The 24,357-nt window shown below is 44.1% G+C and overlaps 1 protein-coding gene across 6 annotated transcripts in view; it reads right to left on the bottom strand.

Moving 5' to 3' along the window:
* Nucleotides 1-24,357, bottom strand: part of CAMK2G (calcium/calmodulin dependent protein kinase II gamma) — a 208,150-nt gene that overhangs the window by 107,311 nt on the left and 76,482 nt on the right. For 5 of the 6 annotated variants that reach the window (XM_082286222.1, XM_082286219.1, XM_082286221.1 and 2 more), the window contains exons 1-2: nucleotides 12,420-12,732; nucleotides 10,511-10,605 (exon numbers count right to left, since the gene is read on the bottom strand). In XM_082286222.1, coding sequence (XP_082142348.1) covers nucleotides 10,511-10,605; nucleotides 12,420-12,484 — 160 coding nt within the window. In that variant the 5' untranslated portion in view covers nucleotides 12,485-12,732. Of the gene's footprint in view, nucleotides 1-10,510; nucleotides 10,606-12,419; nucleotides 12,733-24,357 lie in introns of those variants that run through there. The other variant, XM_082286218.1, reaches the window with a different exon arrangement.

The raw sequence follows: 24,357 nt of genomic DNA, 5'->3' as shown, positions 1-24,357 counted from the left end.
GAGGCCAGTAAAGACAAGTTCCTCCTTCTACATCTATGTTTTCTGCCAGCCAATGGGCTATTTCTTGGCCCATTACCTGTGAAATGTTATATGTTTTGATATAAAGGAATATGAGGAAATAAATAAAAATTTAAAAAACCAAAACAATAACAACAAAACAAAAACAACCCCCCCAAAAAACAAGCAAAAAAAACCCCAAACAAAAAATACCCACAAAAACACAAAAAAAAACCCCCCAAAACCAACAAACAAAACCCCAAGACACATATGGACATTTTCAGAAGGGCAGCTACTCTAATACAGCAGAAACACTAAGTTTATTTGGCAGGCACTGGAGACCAATATAGGATAGGTTTTAACAAGCTGTTTTCCCTGAAAAAGCTTCCAGAGTACCCATGTAATTTGAAATGTGCATCTAGAAAGTGCATCCCAGAGAAAGCACTGGACTGTCCCCTATGAAGTCACATTTCAAGTCAGGTGTATGACATCAGGTATCTAGCAGCAAACAGAGCTGGATAAACACACACATCTCACCCATCTCCAGAGCTGCAGGAAACTTTACACACTGACTATATTCTGCTACATAGACAAGGATACCCCTTATGAAAGAAAGGTCCCTGTAAAAGAACCAGGAACAGAGGAAGTACACTGCAGTGTAAGGATTTAGCTCTTCTGTCTCCTTTTTTCACCTCACATGTCAGGCTATGTCATACTGCTTCTCCTTTTCTCACTGCTCCCCCGGGATTGAGAAAACCTCTTTTCAAAAGAGTTGTCTTCAACATCAAGAAACGACATCTCTGTCTTCACAGCTATCACTTACCACAGTCTACACCAACTGATTTATCAGAGATGACACAGTAACTGCATAAGATAAAGCACATCCAAACACTGAGTTACTCCACAAGACAAGCTGCAGCCTACACCAGCTAACTCAGGTGCCTAGAAAAGGAGTGGAAGTGAAGGAAAGAAAACTGGCTTTGGAGGCTTAAAATCCTTGTTCTCACTTATGGCCTGTATTCACAAGAGCTTTAAAAGTCCACTGGGATTTGGGCTAGTGGGAAAGACCTATATCACTAATTTCCATAGATATTAATGTCTCATTTTATAAATAAATGTTTTAAGTTGAAGAAGCCCTTCTAGAATGAAACTAGTTTTTATTACCACAATTCTATCCTACTAAGCCTTCAGACAAACATTTTATGCTCGTATATTGCTGTTCAGATGTTGCCCAGGCACAACCAGGTATGTCTTTCCTGAAGCTGCTAGCAAGAAGTTTTTTTGTGAAAATTTGTGCTAATTTGCAGTACTGGAAACAACCAAGCAATACCACTTTTGCTATGGAGCACTGAGATCTTTGGCACTGAGTGCAGAAACCCCCTCACCAGCTCCTTGCTCCCCAGCCAGCTGCAAATCATTAATTCTCCTAGGACCAGTCCTTATGATGGTCAGCCTCCACAAAGGAGGCTGCAGCACAGGGTAGTAATAGGACTTCCTCAGACTCCAGCGGAGGGAAAACTGCCAAGCTTAGCCTCTCTCATGTACTGCCTGCCCACCACGCTATCAACTCTGATATGCAGGGACACTGCCTCAGCTCTGGGAAGGGAACAAAAGCACTATGCAGGGTCAAGACCACTACTAGCTCTAGTAGTGCTGACATGGTTTTGCATTGGGCGTTTTCAATGATTACAGTCTTGTGCTATCGATGACAGTAGTGCAGGCTGGTTAGAATCATGTTTGATAGTCTGCAACCTGCAGGCAACACTGAAACTTGATTTGTGTTAACTCTAGTGCAGAAAATCTCTAAGCACAATGTAAAGAGCTAGAGTTACTTGTAGAATAGAGGGAATAGAAAAAAAAAAAAAAAGACCAAAAAGGAGAGACCGTCTTTTCCCACTTCTTACATTTCACCTGCCAAAGCAATGCAAATCCTGATGATTTATGCAGTGAAAGCAGGGTGCTTTTTTTTTCCTCTTCAAAGAGGAAATTGGTCAGAGCAGTGTTGCCCAGAGTTTAGACTGGAGGAGGAACGCCAGTCTGCATTCCCCCCTGCCATCCCAGTGGCTATAGGAGAGTGAGCCTGGTATTTCTCACTAGGATACTGTCCTTCGTTAATACATCATCACCCACCCTCCTCCCTCCCTTCTCTCCTATGAGAAAGTTTAATCCTTTGGCTCACATGCGTCTGGTAAATTTTTCAGTCCCTGTTTGCCACTGTCATCATGGCAACAGCCCCCAGAGATAACCCACCAGCTCTGCCACAGCAGGCAGGCTGCCACTCCCTGCCTGATCTGCCATTTAGCCTTTGGCTCGTAGGCCTAGAAAGAGCTATGCCCACTCCCAGGCTCATCTTCACAAGCTGAGAGATAAGTTTACATGGGGTTTGTTTTTCTTTAAAATTAACTATGTACTCATTCCCACAATGCCTACTCTTTACTCTGAGACAATTCTCAGCTCAATTTTTGGGACTCTGACAGAATCGCATGAACAACAGCACTGCAAAGAGAGATGCTACCTTCGCTGCCTCAGAAAGAAAAGGGTCTTGTGTTTAACAGTGGAACCACCCGTGGCTTCTAGAAAAGAGAAGAGATGAGCTAGCAACCTTCTGTGCAGCATCACACTAAGCTGGACTTGTCCCAGTGTCACAAATAAGCACACTCCAGCCACAGGTAAGACAAGATCTCATGGCTGTGGATGCTTGGACAACAGCTAACTCAGGATGGGAACTTTGGATGGGAGCAGCAGGACACAGGGTCACCAGAGAGATACGCAACTCATGCTCCCAGGAACATAACACGAAAGTTATATGCACACACACATTCTCTGAAAGGTCATCGCATTTACTCAACTCACATCTCAGAGACGGGGAATTCTCCCTCTGACTCTGCCAGGAGCAGGCGAGACAGATCCTGACACCAGGAGTAAAGCCATGGCTATCTCCTTCTCTCCTGACTCTATCATAGAAAAGCAAGATACAACATTAACCAGCTCTCTCACATCTCTCAGTTAGTCTCAGTCATCAGTAATCAGCCGCTTGCACCAACAACCACACTTCCCAGTCTGCTCATCTAAGTTGTGGGAACAATAGGAACTGTGTAATATTCTCTGGGAGGAAAGGAGGAGCATAAAGCAGCATTACTAAAGGACTATTTTCAATCAAAGCATTATAGTTTAATGTAATTACGGGTTAAAGTTACTGATCCATGAGAAACAAATGAATATTCAAAACAAACTCAAAATTAAAACAGAAAGAAAGGCAGATGAAGAGTAAAAGGTGAAAAGAGCTACGAGGAATCAAAATCTAACAACTATAGACTCAGTTTCACCAGAAAGTTAAATTCATGCCCCACTTATTTTTGGCTACCCCGCACTGTTCAGAAAGCTTACTTCTATGATACTGCCAGCCCATTTCTTCAGAGGTATTCTGCAACTGTTCTCCAAAAATCAGGAAGCAATACCAGAATGTTTGGGGAGATGTTACCAAAGTATAAAGTGATATTTAAATAGACAGTAAATTTAATAAAGTATAAAAAGGAACATGATGTCAGCCTAATTCATAGGGCCCCAATTTTTGAAGCATTAAGCTTATTGTCATAAGGATCAGCAGCAACTACAGTAGTTTAAGTTATAGGGTCACATTCCCTCCATACACTAAAAAAAACCCCAAAACATCTAGTGAGCACCTCAAAATTTTAAGGATTCATTTGCCCATCAGAAACCAGTGCACCTCTGTTTTGCCAAAGATGACTACTCTGAGCACCAACATCACTTCTGTCGCAGGCAAACATACAATGATGTGAGATACTCCACATTTCGTTTTTTACGGCATTCAAGGCTTCTTTCCTGTGCTGGTGACCCTAATGCCAGGCAATATTGCCCTCTTCACCCAACCAAGACAACAGCAATAGCTCACTCTATAGTCAAACACTGGCAAATGAATGTGGGTTTTTTTGGTTTTTTTTTTTTTGTTTGTTTTTTTTTTTTTTTTAAAGTCTGTTATGTTGGTAAAAATCAGGAGATTTCAAGACCACAGGACACTGGTATTTTGGAAATACCAAAACAGGTGACAGGTCAGAGTTAATTAAAAGTGTGGGTAATGCCTTCATTGTCAGGGTTGTGCTCACAGACAGCACAGTGGAGAGAAATATTTGCATTAGCATGCTTCGCTTTTAAAAACTGTTTTCACCCAATTTGGAGGGCCAGAACAACTAGAATACTTCCAGGGAATTGAAAGGAACAAAAATATTGTCATAGTCCTCTCTTAAAACAGCAAAACAGTGGTGCTAAACCATTGTTGGGGAGGAGGGCACTCTTTAAAAATTTCTTTATGATCTACAGATGAATCCTCCTCTGCTACTGATGATTTTGCTACTGTATAGAGAAGGATTAAATTTGGAGATAGTGAAATCTCCATGCTACACCCCAAAATCAACAAAAAAAAGCAAGTAGTTTTTTCACTGGATCCTTCCTACAAGAAATCGAAGTAGCTCTCCTTGCCCCAAATATCTACAGGGTGCTCAACATCCTACTCTTCACTGTAAGGGCACCTACAAATATTTCAGCCATGGCTGGCTGATCAGAGTAAATGCTCTAGAGCTAAGGGCTTCTGGACACGTGCAGGAGTTAGTCTAATCACATTTCTGCCATACACAAATCCAGTTTATATTGGGAAAACAAGAAACCCGACTCTCTCACCAAGCTCCTTTCTCTAACCTCGTGCAGAGCCAGTAGGAACTCCTGCCCAATCTGTGTGCCCACTTCCCCCCCCCCCCCCCCCCCCCCCATTGTTAATGCCGGAAATTTAATACTCAATGTGACCACTGAGAAGACAGACACAAGCTGAAATCCTGTCTGCTCTGTTCCAGCTCCTTTATAAAATATACAGCGTAAACTGAGAGGCAGCCTGGGGTAACCCCAACCACCACTAACATCCACAGTGGGAGGAAGCCAGCTTCTGGCCATAGTGAGCCACAGTAAAGCAAGGCATCCACCACTCGCCACCCCAACAATCTCTGCTGGCTCTCACTCCAGGGCATTTTCCTGCCTGTACTGATATGTTGGGGCACGCAAAAAGCCAGGCCAACCATCAGCAGCTCTCCACTAAATTCCCAGCTCCAACCTCTCCTCTGAGGTCAGGGTCTCTTCTTTTGCACAAGCCCTCCTCTTCTCCAAACACCTCTTCCAATGAAATTTCCCCTAGTGGTATATATATACACTATTTGAACCGCTCTTCCCCTATGCAGGGGACTACAAGCAGAGGCAGGTAGGAAGAAGAGGGGGAGGCAGGCTGCTGATGGGAGGTAGAGGGCTGCTGTTTCTGATATCAGCTGAGCCGCCTCACCACCAGCCCCTGCCGCACTTGTGTGCTGTGGTGCAGAGTGAAGAGTTCAGCCACTTGCTACCTATGAGCCCACCCCACTGATTCCTCCCCTACAGCCCCCATGCCTTAGCACCCAGCATCTTACAGTAGCTCCACCAGGCAGTTCCCAGCCTCATACCCTCTGGGGGGTGTGCAGCAGGCTCTGCTCTGCTCCCTACTTCCCTCCATGCGTGCACAGACTTCCAAAACATTTCCAACCCACTGCAGCTGGTCCGCAATATATGCTCCCTAACCACAGCATCTCTCAGACTTCTGCAGGCAGCAAAGAGGAGGCACGGGGTGGAGCTGGGGTGCAGGGAAGCTCTTCACTCAGCCCATGCTGCAGGAAGGGCAGCTTCTCTCCCACACCAAATGACTGGACCTGATTTGGCTGCTCAGCTGAGCAGACATGGTTTGATTTGCCATTCCCTGCAAGAAAGGACATTTGTCCTCAACCTGCAAACACAGGAACACACAGAGGGCACCTATCACAGGACATTTCTACACGAGTCTGGCTTTGCGCTTGAGCCGTCTGTGACCGGTGTTGGGCTTGCCCGCCCTGGCAGAGCCGGTGGCCCCGCTGCAGTGCAGCGCCCTGCACGCAGCCAATTCCAGTGGTGCGCGGTGCCCCACACGGGACTCAAAGCCTGGCAGCCGCAAGAGCAGTCCCAGGGAGTCCTAATGCAAGCAGCAGCTACGAACACGTACAGAACAGATCAAGAAAGATGTTAGGAACTGATGCTGCTAAACATCCTCTGCAGCATTCAAGCTCTACGTTTTAGCGTCCAGGGAAACTACTTCTGACACCTTCGACAAAACACATTGTAAAGCCCAAATCGGCAACCACTACAGAACCAAAAGCCAGGACAATAGTGGTGTGGGAAAAAAAGCAGAGTTGGAAGTATAGAGAGTGCTTTTTTTCCTGTTGGGGTTTGATACACAGAAGTAATTCCCTGCTCCTCCCACAATCCACATAATCTCCTACAGGAACAACAACAAAATAACTGGGTAGACTGCAAATTTTTATCCAGTTTACAAATTTGGAAAGATGAAGAACAGGGAGAGAAGCCACCTCTATTTCACAGTCAAGAGCAAAGCCACAGTAAGGAGAACACAGTGAAGTGGACTAACTTACAAGACAGCTGTTTTTAATTTTTTCATCAAGAGATGTCACTTGCAAGAGTTAAAAGATACAGATTTTTTCAACAGCAAATTAAATTTAACAGTAGATGTAATACACAGAGATTTTTTCCCCCTGCACTTAAAAAAAAAGGCAGAAATACTACAGATGGTGGCAGGATCACTAAATACTATTTGGTATAAAAAACATACTAAAAATTATCAAATCCTAAAGCTCTGCCTACCTCTTTCCACAGCCAGACTCTCTTGAAGTATATGCTGGCAAGTCAAATTGGGGATATTTCCCTACTGCTACTAAAGCTACTACTTCTCTCTTGATCTTTTGATCACTGCAAGTAATTTTACTTTATTTGAACTTCACTGTAGTACTACTTGCTATGAATTTTCATGTTCAAAAAGTATTCTGGTGGAAGCCACAAGACAACTTTCAAAAAAGTACAGTTATTACTTCCCTCTACCCGTAGTGCTGGTAAAAGTCTGTGCATTCAATCCCATAGGAATTTCGGATGACTGAAGCATTGTATTTTCCCCACGTGTAATAACCACTGCTCTTATATGTCAGCTCAATGCTGACTAAGGTGAAGTCTGTTTCCTCTCCCTTTCCACAAGCATTTGGACCCTATTTAACATTAAACTTCTTGGCATGGTCTTCACTGGGCAGTGTTAAGCATCAACACAACATGAATAATAGCAAATATTTCATTAAAGTCAAAATATGAATTTCAATTTAGACCAGCTCTTACTGACAAAACTTATTTAAGAGAGAACAGGCATCCAAAAATCATAGACAGTATAAAAAAGAGACTCTCCTCTCAACAGCTGACTTGGTATCTTACTAAGGGTGAAATTTACTAGACTGAAGCTGTCAGGACCAGCACCCCATCCATTCTCCTTGCTTTCACAGAGAAGCTTTGTAAAACACCATGCCTCTTCAAGTCTTTACCCTTTAATTGCATATAATTCACCCTGAAGCGTTCCTCTTCCTCCTTTTCAGCACTTCCCAGTAAGCTATCTAGTATTTCTTCATCATGAGTCTTGAAAAACAAAGGTAACAAGAAGTACTGCAGGAGGAGAGCAAGGCTCTGTTACCATTGCCTTGAACAGAATCAAGGAAAGCACTACAGCAGGCAAAACTCCTGTGAAGCAGCAATGGGCTGTACATACTTTGCAGCAGCAGCAAGATGCTGACTCTTGAAGTAGCAGTTACTGCATCAGGTGTCCATACAGGTTCAAATTCTGCTAGGGATAGTAAAAAATGTTACATGTAGCTATGCTTAAGTTGGAGAGGGGCTGGCTGTCCCCAAATAAGGGAATATTCTGGCTCTGTGACCATGCCTAGAAGAAAACCAGCAGCATGGGAGGCAGGTCAAGAGGGTGAGTTACCCTGTGCAATGGACAGCATGCAGCTGGGTGCACAGGAGAGCCCCGGGCAGAGGTACTGATGGGCAGAGACATGGACACCCCAAGGAGAAGTGCCAGCTTGGGGAAAGGACACATCAGGCAACATATATCCAGGATGCTGCAGAATTAACACCATAATTCTGCTCCTCAGGGAGACAGCTTTCTAAAACGCCTTTTCCCGAGACTTTCATTTTCACGTTGCTGAATTGAATCTCCCTAATCACTGATTTACAGCTGCAATGTCTAAATAGCACACATTTTTCCTTCAATGCTTTAAAGACCTATTCCAAGGTGAATTCACTAACTTCCTATCAAAATACTCAGTCTTTTACTGTAAGTACTTTTTGTACTTACCCCAAACACAGCTGGAATAACTGAGGAACCTACATATTCGGTTGAAGTCACTATTCACTTTTCACAGATTTCTCAGTCCTCAGTTAAAACTTCAACACAACCTGATCAGTCCCTTGTTTCTGATATTCTTCTGTACTAGCAAAAACATATATTTTCTTTCTTGGTTCTCCTCACACTTACCCTACCTAACCAATACATTTTTAAGTATAACATTGCCAGCTGCCTCAAGTTAAGTAGCTGAAAACCAGGTTAGCAGCCTTCATGTATTTTATTTATAGGAAGGTATGAAATCTAAATAGTAAGTATAGATCAAAACATGCCCTGTATTCACCCATACTTACTTTTCCTACTTGTTGGGTCATTAAACTGTCATCCCCTTATTACGAAAAACAATTAGAATCTATATATTTCTCCCTCTATAACTCATTGAGTGACCAAACACTTAAAAATTGACTCAGTAAGTTTTTCTGAGCATTTTAGACTTCAGCTAATATGTTTTTTAATTTTGCTTCAACTATTTTCAGCCTGCAGTTTTTCCCATTAACTTCAATACCCTGTCCTTTGTAAGATAACAGTTTATCCTTTGTGAACAGTTTATCAAATTGCCCGCTCCCTTCTCAAAGCGGCCTGGTGTCCATTAACATCTGAGAAATGGCTCTCCTGAGCTTTAGTCCTCACTACAGGATGGACAGGGAAGTCTGCAGAGCAAACACAGCATTAATGGCCGTCAGCAAAGCAAAGCCACTCTTCAAACCTCTCCCATATTAAGTTGAACTAATTTTGAACTCAAGAGATTGGATATCCCACCTACATCAGCAGGCACTGTCACGTGAACATTGAGGAGACACTGATTCTCAAAAGATCTGCAGCCCAGATCAACAATCATTAACAATCCAGGGCTCCACTGGTTGGCCCCCAATACGGCCTCATTCAGGCTAAATACTAAACACCTTAGCACATATGCTTGCTTCCAGAAGTAGAAAAATAAAAATAAAAAAATAAAAAAAAAAAAAGAAAAAAACAAAAAAAAGAAGAAAAAAGAAAAGAAAAATCACTGCTTGACAGCATACTACCACTGACACTACTTCTTCATACAAACTACAGTAAATGGAAATTTTTCACTATTCTTCAAACCGTCTTCTGCTCTTATCATCACATTTCACATTCTGGCAAAAAGGAGAATACATATTCTATTTTTCTTTTTTGTAAGGATTAGGCAAAACATTATTCACTTCTAAATCATTTATTAAGATCATTTGCTTTCTCCTCCCGCTTTTCTCTTTCATTTCCCAGTCAACCCCAGTATTAAGCCCTCTACTCCACTAGCAAGATAGTCAAGGGCTTCATATATTAATTTTGTCAAACCTGAAAGGCCTCTAAAGATTTACAACTTTTCTTGTTCACCTTTTCTAGAAACAGTTGCCTCTGGCATCTCAACTTGTTGCACTCCCTGTTGCAGCATCTTTCATTGCAGTTCAGTTTCTCTCATTGTCCTCATCCACCCCACCCACAAGGCAATTTTAATCCCTGTAGTGATTCCCTACACATCAGAAGATACATAATTCCTTCATACTCTATGGTCTACTACCCTTTGTGCATATGTATGTCCCTGGAAAACAGAAGACTAACAGCTTGGGAGAACAGTTAAGATCTTTTCTCTTTTCATAACACTACAGTCTAGTTTCAGGTTTTGTAAGTCTCCAGGACTCAGAAAGCACAAACCCCTTGTTCTAATATGTCGAGAAGTTAAATTGGAAAGATTTCTCCATCCAACCTATTTCTGCTGTTGAAGTCAGACTTTTTAGTTTCCAAACACACCACCTTTAACTACAGCATGAAAGGAGCAAGGCATATAGCATCTATCTTTCAAAAAAAATAATCACATCTGTTCTGGTAAGACAGATCTCCTAGGTAAAAAAGACATTCAGCAAAATAAGTCTGCAACACTTCTCTTTATTATGAGTGATTGGTACACACACACATAGATGAATCTACCTCTAGCTCAGCTTGAAGGAAGATCTCAAGAAGAAAAAAGACAACATCACTTTACAGAGTATCCATTTCCAGACACAGGAATTTTTCTATCATCCCACACTACCTTCTTTCAGTCTCCTCTGTGCCACACAACTCAATTATTTTGAAATGCTTAAATAATGACTGAAACAAGAAACTACAGTTCCCTTAAATATATTACAGCCTCAACTCCAGTGAAGTATTTTTCTATTAATGTACAGAAGAAAGGTATATAGAGACACTAACCTCTAGCTGATAGTTTTTTGGTGTTGATGATTTTTGCAGCATATTCCTGTGAAGAATTTTTCTTTACACATCTGCGGACCACAGAGAAGGCTCCCCTGGAAGAAAAATAAAGAGGGTAGGTGCTATGAAACTGAAAATGAGAATATAATAGCAATAATTCCTGTCCCAAGAACGGACCAGATTAAGGACAGGGCAGAAGACATACGGAGGAGGGACACAACACCTGAGAATCTGATGAACAATGCATGCTGTCTCATCAGCAAAAAACTTAAGTCTATATGATACTCAAGCCTCCTGAAGACTCCTCAAGCCCCCTCACAGACAGCGCAGTAGGAAGAGCACACTGTGTGGGGAGAAAGAGACCATACAGCCACAGAAACAGGACATAAAAGGGATTGATAAACAGGAGTCAAACAGCCCTGAAAGGCGCTGTGAACACTAGCCAGTAAGTCCATCTCCCAAAGACAGCATCCCTGGCAGCCAGAGCACAAAACCAGGACTCATTTCTCACATGTTCAAGTGCAAGCTCAGTCACAAATCACTGCAACAATTTGAAAAAGTTACTAGTTCTCTTATATCCTTCAACCCACCTGCAAAGGGGGATAAGCATGTACCTATTAATGAAGTAAGTAGAAAACTATGAGGCTTTGTACATTTTCTCAAGCTGAAACTATTATTATAACTATTCCGAAGAGAATTCCTCTTGAAGAAGAGGTCTGAGAGAGAGAGAAGAAGGATTTCTGTGAGGAAAAAGAGTGAATACAACAGAGACCAAGGTGAAAAGATAGAGACTGAAAATCTACAGGACTACACAATGAGCACTTGAAAACAGCCCCTTATTTTTTAAAAACAAAAAACCAAACATGGTGGGTAAAGAATAACAACTAGCTTTACAGGAAAGATCTGAAAAGGGAAAAGGACAAATATGAGAAAACTAGCAGTCCTTCAGATCAGGAATACAAACCCGTGTCTAAGGGCAAATGTACGTATTTCAACTATGAGAAAGGGGAACAGAAGCTGCACAAGGGCCCCACATACAGTTAGTCCTACAGGGAGCCTAAAATAGCTTGAATCCCTCCAATACTGCGGAGTCCTGCCTTTTTATCCCCTTCCTCAACCTCTACATACAAACCAATGAGCATCAAGGTGAGCACCAACACCGGGGCCCGGGCTTGGTGACACACAGCTGCAGCAGTGTGGGGAGGGACGGGGACACCGGGCTGGAGAGAAGAGATGCAGCAGAGCCCAGCAGTTGGTGCAGGAAGGGAGGGAGCGAGCAGCAGCACCCACGAAAGCACCGTCCCCATAATCCTACCCTGGCCCTTTCTACTCTGCTTTCCTGCCCAACTGGGCTCCCCTGCAAAGCCCTGTCCTAGGGTGCAGCAGCAAGTCTGCCAATGCGGAGACAAGTGCGGAGAGAGGGAGGGAAGAAGCGAGGGAAGCAGGGAGGGAGGAGAAGCGCGGTGCAGCAGCACCTGGTCCTTTCACAGGGACAAGGAAGTGGGGACTGAAGCATCGCGGAGTGACTGTAACAGTGTCGCGTCCCAGCGCAGAAACAGTTGCAGAGAACGGCAACGTGTAGCTGGGAGACGGTGCGGGGAGGAGAACGGGGCAGCCAGGTCCCGAGGAAGGAAAGGAGGGAAGAGAGGGAATCTCGGGGTGCAACAGGAGCGCGCAGCCCAAGACAGGCTGCGGGGCGACCCAGGAGGGCAGGAACACCTTTCCCTCCGGGGGCTGTGCCGCTAGGGTGGACGGGGGTCTGGAGAAAAGGATTACAGCGCGACAGCTAATCCTCCTCCAGCTCCCGGGAGAGCCGGGTCGCCGGCACAGTGCTCCCGGCAGCGCCGGTGGGTCCCGGGGCCGGGGCGGGCGGCGGGGCGCGGCGCGGGGCGCACAGCAGGCTCCGTACTTGCCAAGCTCCTCGTAGAGCTGGTACTCGTCGGTGAAGCGGGTGCACGTTGCCGTGGTGGCCATGTTCGGGCTGCGGGAAGCTCAACGTCGCTGGGGCATGGGGCAGGACTGCGGGGACGGGCCGGGCGGGCGCGCTGCTCGGCGGCCTTCCTCCTGGCTCGGCGGGGCGGCGCGGGCTCCCCCGGCGCCCGGCTCGGCGCTCCCCGCTCCGCCGTGCACAGTCACCGCTCGCCGGGGAGGGGAAGGAGGCTGAGCCTGGCCAGCACCGCGAGAACTGGCTCGGAGACACCCCGCGCCGGCCCCCTCCCTCCGCCGGCCCCGGCCCGCCGCGGGGTGTGGCCGCCGGGGGCGCTCCCGGGGCGCCCGCAGCGCCGTCGCCCGCCGGGGGCTGCAGCCGGGGCGCGGCCGCTCCCCCCGCCCGCGGGCGCGGAGCGGGCACTGCAGTGAGCGCCCCCGCCCCGCGCCAAGGGCGGGCGGACTGCGGCGGGCGCGCCCCCTCCCCACGCGCTCCGCAGGCGGCCGGCAGCAGACCCCGGCCGGGGGCACCGCGGGTATTCCTCTTAATTCCCCGCGCGAGGGGCGCCGGGCCAGCCGCGGCCGGATAAGCTTCCTGCGTGCGGCGGGAGGGGAGGGAAGAGGGAGCCGCCGCCGCTGCCTTCCCCCGGGCGCACGTCAGCGGGGCTAACACCGGGCCACCCGGCCCCTGCGTGCCGCGGCCCGCCGGCAGCAGCCGCCCGGCTCGCTCCGTGCGCGGTGAGGGAGAGGCGGCAGCTCCCGGCCGCCGCCGCCCGTCCCGACCGCAGTCAGAGCCCGGCGCCCAGCGTAGGGAACCCGGCCCGCTGTGCTGCCGCCCGCGAGCGGGGGAAGCGGGGCCTCAAGCCCTTCTGCGGATCCACCTCAAAGTTGGGCCCTGTGCTCCCGAGCGCTGTCGGGTGCCCGACCTTGGGGACGCGTGTGGAAGTCCCCGAGGAAATGAACCATCTGGAGCAGAGGTAAAGCGGTAACACGCGAAATGTCTTGAAACTGTTAGAGAGTGAGAACCAGCATTCGCACACACGCGTGGTTTATGGTGATGGGACTTGGACGCAGAAGACAAACAGAAATCATCAGTCTCCCAACTACAAAAGCAAACAAACCAGCCTCTGTGCTGTCTCTACTAGTGCAGCATCTGAGAGTGCTGCTGCAGTGCCTTCATAAGCAAGTTTGTTTTCTCCTTTTACTTAAGTGAGTCTGTCTCTGTCTGAACAATTGCCAAATCTGCTTAATATGCAGATTTATATAGGGCAGTCACTGATCCAGCCAGAGAGGGAAGGGCTGCGCTGGCCTCTCCTGCGTGACTGGGAGTGCAAGCTGTGTTAAGAACATTCAGAGAGACAGATGAGTGTACCATAAGCCAAGAGTAGCATTAAACTGATCTGAAAATTAAGAGTACTGTATAAGTACCATATATTTCTGCACTGTATCTGGACTGAGAATTCATCATGTTATTCAATCATATGAAAAGCAGTGACAGCAGCCACCTGCATATCCCCCCTGCTCCCTGTCTCCAGGTTAAATGCAGCCAGCCCAGTGCTGCAAAGACTACACCGAAGTGATGCAGTGGGCAAAAATTCCCTCAGCCTATGCAGAAAGTAGATAGCAAAAGTAGGACAACATAACAGTAGCATTACAACAAAGCAATACCTCTAGAAGGTGATTATGAAACAACAGCATTCTGCATCTTACACCATGCCAGCATTTAAACCTGGAAACCTGCTGACACAGCTGTATGATTCAGAGAACCAACAAATGATCTGTCCAACAGGTATCAGTTGATAAGTCTCCTGCCAAGATAAAACTGCTCCAACAGCCTCATTTGGTGGGCCACCAGTTTCTTTAACAGAACAGTTGCAGCCAAGGAGGAAAGCAGTTTGACAACCCATGGTCCTTACCAGGGGAATTGGCTGATAACATGAAATTCAAGTGGGAGATTTTATATACAGAGGTGGGCAATGTTGCTGATACACAACCTGCACTGCATTTCCACCATCCAAAATGACATTAGATGTCCTTCGTGCAGGAAAAGTGAGCTGTTAAGTTTGTGCTGTGGTTGGGCTAGGCGATGTCATCACAAAATATGCAACCCCTTCCCAATGTTAAAATGTAAAGAGCAACTGAAACAGGGCTGTGTTCCACAACACAAAACTGAGAGTGGAGGATTAGGACCAAGTTTTAGCGTGCTGTAATGAATAAACAGCCAGAGGGAGTGAATCTTACTTTTATGCAGAGGAAAGCGGTCAAGGCATGACAAAAAAGTACAGCAACAGGAGAGGTTTACCTAAAGCCATGTATTGAACTGAGAGCTATTCTGCAGTTGAAAACTGTTTTAACTGGAATCAAGGAGTGTTCTGTGCTCTACAGAAAGCACCTCATGATATTTAAGAAGCTCTGATTGCAGTGGTCTCATAAAAATACACAAGGAACGTAAAAAGAGGGAGACAGAAGAAGACGTTTCTCATCTTCAAGTTTTACAAGGAAAAGTGAGGTCTGGAAATCAGAAAGGGAACAGAGGAGCAAGCCTGTAAAGAAAAGCTAACCATGTGTTCTGCATAGCAAGTGCTACAGAAACAGATTGCTAACTGAGAAACTTGTGTTAAGTGAGAAGTGGGATATAAATTGAGTGACAGACTTGATTAAACCAAGTACTGAGTGGGAGACTAAATTATGAGAGTAGAGTTTTTAAAAGGAATGTAGACAAAATGAAGCAGGAGGAGGGGTGGCAATATGGATAAGAGAGTATTGTGTCAACAGAAAGAAATATTGATGTTCTGGCTGACATTCCAGTCTACTTCTACTGAGAGCAAAACTGCAAACAGAGGTGAATCTCGATGGTGCCTGGTCAGAATAATGTTGCAGGGACCAGAAAATATCTGAACAGTAAGAAATGGTTTTGAGAGCCTGTGTAGTACTAATGGGAGATTCAGCTAATGAACAGTAAGTGAGCTCCTGACCTAAGTTATGCAGGATTGAAATCTGGAAGTAATGCTTTGCTTTTAGTATTAGCCAGCTGCAGATTTCATATTAGCAGAGTAGCAGTTTTGGTCTCTATCTTTGAAGTAGCACAGTTTGGCTTATACAGTACTCTGAATGTCAGGGATCTGTGAGGTATTAATCTGATTTTAATAACTGGAGCTGAGTAAGAGGCACTAAAGAAAGTAAGTAAAATGCAAAGAATTTAATGCAAAGCCCATGGGCATAAATGGACATTTCCTCTGATGTTAATGGACTTCGGATCAGGCCCCATCTGTCCATGGAGCCTAAGGTCAGCTTTGGTATGTTGAAGAATGTCTGTGGGAAGGCAATAACACAAAAACGTTGGTCTTTAGGGAAGCAGAGTGAAGGACCAAAAAATTAGTTCACAGAAACTAACTGGAATTCTAACCACTGTGGAAAATGGGAAGGATGCTGGAGAAGATGCATGATAGCATCTTTCCAGCAAGGTTGAACAAGCCCAAGGGCAGCATGTATCACTGTGCTGAGTGGAGCAGTGCTAGCTAGTATCAGATACGAAGAGAGGGTGTTAGCAAAAGAAAATTACTTGGGAAGGCAACATACAGTAAACAAAATGAGTAGGCATATTTTTTAAATAGACATTTTCTGGGTTTCTGCTATTTACAAAGAATCAACCAGTTTTCCTCTCTATGCCTCTGCTCTCCAGCCTGTCTCTTTAAAGTGAGTAACTCCAGGTAGGTCTTATCTCTCACAAGGATATTACAGGGCATAAAATCAACCTGCCCTGCTATTGTGGGGGGCTTCCTGACACTACTTCAGTATAGTAACAAATGAAAATGCAAAATAAAACATCCAGACGTCTAAAATTGTGTGAAATGTTCCATCGTCTTAAAGTGAGGGATTTTTTGGCGGGTGAGGAAAAGTTTTGAAATTCTTAACTATTTGCTTCTGAATCTACAAAGAAACATGCAAAGAGTTACCTAAATCAAGCATCATCTTATCGTGACTGTTCACGGACTCACATTCATGTTCATAGAAGATGTCATAGGTGATTATTCATGTTGGCTATACAAAATCTCAAATTTTGTTTTTTACTTATGCCATTGTTGAGTATCTACCAAGAAAATCAATTTTCTTTAATGTGCCTGGTTGTTCTCTTCCTTCTCCCAAACTGACATTCATCTGCTGCCTCTGAGGATTTGTAAGTGAGGCTGATAAAAATAAAAAGTAGCATGCATAGAAAGAAGATTGGAAAGAGAGGAACTTTTTAGTGAATGAATATAAAATTTTTATTTGAAATAAACAATAGAGTTCTGGAGAGAAGCAAATATTAAATTACCCTATTAGTAGGGACTATTCAGACATCCATCTAGTTTAGTGTCTTGTCTTCAGTAGTGACCTATTCCAGATGATAAATGTAAGGGAGGGGGAAGAGAAGGGTATGAAAGGAAGACAGAAGAAAAAGGGAAAGGAATCAAAGCAGGCCAATAAAGAAATCCATGTAACTATGACCCACATGCATATTGCTCACTTCTTGATTAGAGAGTGGCTTTCCTCCTGACCCCAAGCTGATGATCAAAATATGCCCTGAAGCACCAGGATTGGTAGCCCCTGTAATTTTGATCCTAGCTTGTGTCAGTGCACATGCTATTCTGTTTCATGTCAACGCCTAATCCTTTTTGATAGTTACTAAGCTATTTAAGTCAATAATATCCCATGGCTCTGAGTGTCGCATGTTAATTATATGGCTCATAAAACATATAACCTGATCTCATTGCAAATTTGTTCTATTTTAACATCCCTGAGCTTTCTACTGTTACGAGACAGGGGCAGTAGGTAGCGTGTCCAAGTGGCCAGCCCTGTTCTGTACATCTCTGCTCTTTAGTGCTGTGGGTCACTGCCCCAGGAGCTCAGGCAAAGGAGGGGGCAGCTGTGGTCTGGCAGGGTCTCAGTGCTCCGGGCAGGCTCTGTGTACCTGCTGGCAGCTGCCTGCTTCCCCAGCCCCCCTAGTCAGCCATGGGGACACATGCCTTTCACTGAGATTTTTCCAAGTCACCTAGACACAAGATACTTTCCTCTCAGCTTGAAATGCTTGCAACTTTGAATTTCAGAAGCATGGGCTAGGTCCCCAACTAGGAAAGGGAAGCATTTGGTACACATTCAGCATTTTTAACTGGCATAAGCTCACTCCATACAATCTTTTCTCTAGACCCTTATCCTACCTTAATGAGGTATTAATATCAGGTTTATTGACTGATTCCACAAGCTGTTCTGGATTCCTGGACAACTACATGTGATATAGGCAAAGCCTAGTGGAAGATAACACATGGATAGTCTTGAAGAGCTGAGTACTTCACCCACAGAGCCGTATAGAAGGGGCTACAGCAGCCTGATTTTATGTTTCTCATCTCATGAAAATCCAAGTCCCTCCAACACTAACCTGAGCTCTAGGTTAGAAACTGAGTGAGCTCCAAAAGACTCACCTTTCCAGATTCCTCTTGGAAACTATCTTTGCTAGAGAGACATCGCTAGACAATTTTTGAATGCTGAGCTGCAATGTCTACTGGCTGCTCTCTTAACTGATCTGTTTTACAACATATTTATGCTTTCATCACATCTAAATTATCCTTTGAAATGTATCCATAGGACCCTATAGAAAACAGAAAGAATTATGAAAGTTGGACAAATAATGTGGGCAATAAGAATCTCCTCTAGTTCTGTATCTATAAGAATACTACTAATAATAATGCGTTAAGAACCCCCAAGTTTTCACTTCTATCTTCTTGAAACTGGCCAATGTCAATTATTTATCAGGTGAAGAGCAGGGTTTCCCACCACTTATATGGCAACAAGGTCATGTTCCACAAGTTCCTTTAATAACTATCCAGTAACAGTAACTGGTATGCTAAAATCACCCTCAGATGGTGTTAGCCTCAAAACATTTCATTTCTGTTGCCTCTCTTGGTGGATGAATGACAGAGAAACAGATTTTCCTGCTTCACCAGAGGAAGTGAACAGATCCATATGACCAGTGCCTAGTTTAGCTTAACAGTGACTCCAGGCAGCTCTGCTGTCACTGAAGGGTTACTCTGTGGGTATACGATAGTGGGGAAACATCTTGAACATTCATTTGAATATGGCCATCGCAGTGGAATGTGCAGGGGCTATTTTAAGATTCACACTGTTTGTTTAAACAAGATGGCATGACTCAATGACTGTTACATAAAGGATGAACACAGATTTCTCCCTATATCCCAGATATCTCCACCAACTTAAAATATTGTATGGAATTATACATATACCATGCTGAATTATATTGATTACTGAATGAATACTGAAAATTAATGCCACATTCTGGAATGGAGTCGCCCTCTTTTTAAAATAAGGTCCCTGTCAAAGGAAAGGCTAATACTGCAAAAAAGGATGATGGATGGACAGGCCACATGAGCTGAATGCTGCCTTTCAGAGTGTTGAGAAGAATATGAACAAGTAACTCCCTCATTGCTGGGGTTCACCCATAACCAAAAGGAATGAGAAATGAGCATTTTGGTTTCTGGTGATCAGTCAATGTGATCTATTACTACTGCTGAAAGAAAAGTCCTCCATTTAGTGCCAGCTGCAACAAACTTTGTTTCTTTGCTTTTTAAAATGGAGCACAGATCACTGGGAAAACCTCCAGTTTAACTCTCACAATCAAAGTCATCACAACATTTGGCTATTACTAGCTCTATCTGAATTCAATTCAAATTAAGAGAAACTAATGTATCTCACACTATCCATCTTGCAATTCCATCCTCTTGTCATCTCAGTTGAATTTATGGCACAGTCCTTGGGGAGATACTAAGTTTTTTCCATTCAGTTTTCTGTTAGATCTTGATTTAAATGGCTGTGGATTATTGTCCCAGAATAAGAGTGCTGGACACCAAAGATACCCTGAAGTGTGTGCAGACTCTTGAGATTATAGAGAGACCAAATCATTCCCTTGGGGAATTTGCTGTCATATAGTATAATGATGGATCAATCTCAAACTGCAGTCAGTTCAGAACGAGGCATCTGTCTGGTCTTGTTTGGTAAAATATTGTGCATGTCTGGTAGCATGTCACAGACTGATCAATTTTAACTCTCAAATCATAGCACCCTACCAATTAAACATCAAACCATGACCAGAATTATTTAATGTTAACACAAAAAAATAGAAAGTTGTTTTAAAAATACAGGGGTTTATTATTAATTTTGTTAAACTTGCAATTTGAAAGTTTTTGGTTTTGACAAGGAACACCCTATGCTCCTTGCCCACATGGGAGTGCTGAATTATATGTAATATGACAGAATCATCCAGCACTGGGATTCTCAAACCTTTTTATCCTGAGAGATTACTCTGAATCTGGGAGACATTACAAGCAACATTTAATCATCAAAGCTCCTGGTCCATTATAAGCCATGAAGTAGTGTACTTCCACAGCACAAACGTCACTGCCAAAATTGGCATGAACTGGCCCCTCCTGGCAGTCTCAGGAAGTCAACGTTTACAGAGTCTGTGCTTTCCTGTCATCACCAGGCAGAAGTCCTTTCAAATTTAGGACTAAGGCAGGAAGGGTATCTTTTCACTAACAATGTCCACAGTACAAGTACAAAGGAGTAGATGCAGAAGCAATGTCTCCAGAGTATTTCACCATCACTTTCACCAGCACAAAACTCTCAAATAACACCTGTTAGCAGAAAATACTGGTTTTCATTCTTTTCATATTTGAATCCTCTTGGTCCAGTGTTTCACCTCCTCAGTTTAAACAGTAACTGTTTAAAGATGACCTTGACATTTTATAAAGAGCCTGTAAAACCTCTCCACTATAAAACAGCCAGATTAACATTTATGCATAATTTTAAAAAAATAAATGTTTTAACCAAAATTGCCTGAATGTTTACAAGAGGGGAGAGACGGCTCACAGGATTCTTCAAAGAACATTGGCAGTAATTTCCTACCTCGAGTAAAATAAATTAATTAACACACACATCCTGTTTCACATCAAAAGAAAATCTGGCTCCAATGAACAATCCAAAGGAGAGGGCCTGTGAATGTTTACAAATACAGCCTGAGCCAACAAGAGCAGCAAGAGGGTATTTGGGAACCACAGCAAAACCTCCACCCAGCAGCTGGACTCTGGTTTCTCCAGATTTCAGTTCTGCCTGTGTGTAATGAACAGAGAACACACAGTGAGAAAGATAGGCCTGATTTCCCAGCCAGAGCAATAGTAAAATAATGATCTGCACTCCCCATTACAGCCACAAAACCTGTGGAAATAAGTGAAGTAAATCATGTTTTAAAATGAGAGAAATGAGGCAGAGAGTGGGACGGTGACTCTCTCATGACCTCATGGGAGTGCAGCTGTCATGGAAAGGCAGAATTCAGGTTGCTTCTCCAACATTAACAGATACAGATTCTTTCCTGTTAATCTTGATTTTGGGTGAAGGTAATGCAGTGGTGCCACTCTGAATTAAATGTGCAGCTCTCATCAGATTTCTCCCCAAAATTATGCCTCAGCATGGAGTGCCGTTCACAATTAAAAACTCACTAAACATCTTCTATGTTCCTGCTTCTCTTTTCTGTGGAGTGGCTGTGACTGCTACTGCTTTCTATGCCTCCTTCTGAGTGTACTTTGTTGCTTGTATCTTGTTAATAAAAATAAAATGCAAAAGAAAAAAAGATGATTCTTGACAGGTTAAAAAAATTACACATCTGTCAGTTTGGGTTGGGATCCCCATTAAGAATCCACCACTGTGAGTCTGCAGTGACACAGACCTCCTGCCTTTGAAGGGCAGTAGGCAAACACACCTGACTCTGCGGAAACACAAATGTTTGCACATGCAGAAGCCCTCAAGTATCTAATTTCTATACTGCAGAGGAGGGTATTATTTCCATGTTTAATGACCTTATGCTACATTTGAGAAGTACCAGTGAAAAAAATACATCCCAGCAGCAGAATAAGATGCTAGCTTGTGGCTGTTTGTTTCTTGAATACTTGCAAATCACAGAAGTACGTGAGAGTGAGTGAAGCAGAACCGTGTTTCTGGCCATGAAGATGTGGATAAGGTGACTCATGCTGAGGTGCGCACGTGTACATGCGACTGGATGGTGCATAGGCCAGGTGCATGTAGGTACTGCAGTCCCACAAATGGGAACAGAGATACCACAAACTGTGCAAGAAAAGATGAAAGCTGTTTTTACATGTATATTCCAAGACACACAATATGTGTAAAGGCCAAAGATCCAGAAACAATAGGGAGGAACTGACTTAAAGTGAGCTCCCTGCAGCAAACAAGGATAGGCTAGTGGGTGTGTCAGAGAGAGAGTGACAAAGCATTTTATGTTTACATGACAAAATAAATGTTGTCAATACAATTAAGAGCCAAACTCCATTTAGCTTTTGCTTCTGAGTGAGTTTGGAAGAGGATGTGCACTCTATGATCCCACGCAGCTGTAATATTCAGCTGTCATTCTTACAGGAAGAGCAAGCTCCCCTTGGAAATCACACCTGCTTGCTATAACTAAAATTCGCAGAACTAACATCTGTCTCAGTGTTGGCATCTGTCTCTATTCCTAGACATGCACAGGGGTAGGTGAAAACACAATCTGGACTGTCCCTGGCTCCACTGGGTGGTCCTCAAGCCCAGGGCTTGGATGGTATTGGCCCACGAGGTGGGGTAATTCATTTGACAAATGAATCATGCCAATTGAGGATTTGAAAATCCTATTCCTAGCCCACATTTCCCTTTGGCAAGAGAGAAGAGAGGAGTTAAAAACTTAGTTCTTTTGCATGTCTCTAGAAATACCATTTCAGAGTGAAACTCAAGCGTTTTACAGGCACACACAAAATGTTTGAAATTCCCATATGATTCCATTTCTCTTGCTTTGAGAAGAGCTTCATATTATGTTCATATTTTTTCTGTCAACAACTTAGCTGCTTTCTAAACCTAAATATTGCCAATTTATTTAAATCTCTACCATCATACTTTTGTCTTAGAGGTCTAATCCTCTTGTTCTCTTGGGATGGTATGCATTTCTTGGTAACTGAAACTTTATCATTTTCTGAAGAATATTTACAAAGACTGGTATCACAAAGGTGACTGTCTAGGTCAGCAGTTCTTTTCTGTATGTGAAACATTGTGATGGATGCAGTTTTGAGCTATGATTACCACCCAGCTGATTTAGAGATGAGGCCTTCTTATGGACACCATGCACACTTAGAGCAATAAATTTATTATTTATTTGTCTCTGTCCACCTGCTAACAGGCCAAACCTCACAGAAATTATCCCAATGCCAGAGATTAGAATCTAGCCTCCCGTGTTTGCAATGACTTTCTAGAGCTAGAACTTTGTTAGTTATAAAGTGTATAGCCAGAAGAATAGCAAATGCTGTATTAAGTGAAAAGGATATATATTATGAGTGGTTTTTGGTTGCCCCAAGTCTATCTTCACAACACATTAGCATAAAGCTTTGCTCAAACATACAACATGTGGTTGCTCTGGCCTTAGGCTGGTACAAAGACAAGGCCCAGCAACAGCAACATTCACAATTCAAGTTTCCAGCATAACTTCTCCAAAGGCCAGCACAGGCTCAGTCAATAACATGCTGCACATGCTGGGCTTGTGTGCAACCCTGCCCATGTGTGTTGCTTCTGGGACTATTTTTTCTTCTGAAACTGTTTTAGGAACAGGAACACAGGACGAGTGACATTCAGGACTCATCTGCAGCTTTCAGCACCACCTTGGAAGCAGGTATGCCCTTTGGGAATGATACTTGTGAGGACCCATCCTCATATAAATCCACCAGCACAACCAAGAGGGAAGAGAAGCACTGCTGAGTACTTACTCTGTATGTATTGTACAGGGACATTTTCTAATAGTAAATATTTAAGCAGCAGCAGGGAAAAGGATGCAAGCTGCACACAGCTGAAACAGATGTAGGACATCTGAGTGAAGGGTGAGGAAGAGAAAAAGTATCAGTGGCTACTGGAACAGTCCTGCTACTACTGACTCATTAGCAAAAAGAAGCCACTGTGGGAAAAAATGCAATCCACTGCCAATGAAATTTAGCATTTATAGAACATGCATAATAAGTATGGCAAGATCTCAAGACCTACAGACAGTGAAAGTCATCAGGAGATCAAAGTACATAACGCCATGAAAGACAGTCCAAACCAAATAGCTTCAAATTTCTTCCTTAACAGTCAAAAAAAGTTAGTAGTAAAGGAGGAGAGCGCCGGCTGGGCTGCGTGCTGCGCTGAAGAGTTCCGATCACCAGGCGGGAGCTCGAGATGCTCAGGCGCCCTCGGGAAAGCACCGTCGGAGACACCTGGCGGCAGCGGCCGCGCTCGCCCTGCAGAGTGCGGCAACAGCGACGGCGAACGGACCGGGCTGCACCCCTGGGCGGGCTGGGCCGCCCAACACACAGACCTCGCCCAGCTGTAGAGACCCCAGCTGTCAAGATCTCTAGACTGCCCGAGGATTAAAACCACATCCACAACGGTCATTTTAATCCTGCGGCTTAATTAGCTAAGAAAACACTTCCAGTTTAAGGAGTTAGAAATTACCCACATGGCAAAACTACATTCCTTTCAATCAGCTTCAATTGTGTGTCTGTCTGTCCAGCTTTCGACACCACAACTTCTGCTTCTGCTCCTGTCAATCTCTTTGTGCTTATTTGCGGCATTCCCTTGTTAAAATCTAACCTTACCATAAGACCTTGAAGCAGATGATCCCGCCTTCTTATCATGAACAATTTCCTCTACTGAACAGTTTTTGTGCCTCCTTGGGAGCAAACAGAGCTCTTTGGAGACGGGCTTCTTATTTGCACAGGTCAGCAAGTATTTACATAGTGATGTACAACAGTACAATAAGATAATAAGAGTTGCATTAATAAGTCGTGACTGGACATCATTACAGAGGC

This window comes from Coloeus monedula (genome assembly GCF_965178545.1).
Source record: "Coloeus monedula genome assembly, chromosome: 8".
In the NCBI taxonomy this organism is placed as follows: Eukaryota; Metazoa; Chordata; class Aves; order Passeriformes; family Corvidae; genus Coloeus; species Coloeus monedula.
Note: the sequence above shows the minus strand (reverse complement) of the source record. Positions and strands in the feature narration are given on the sequence as shown.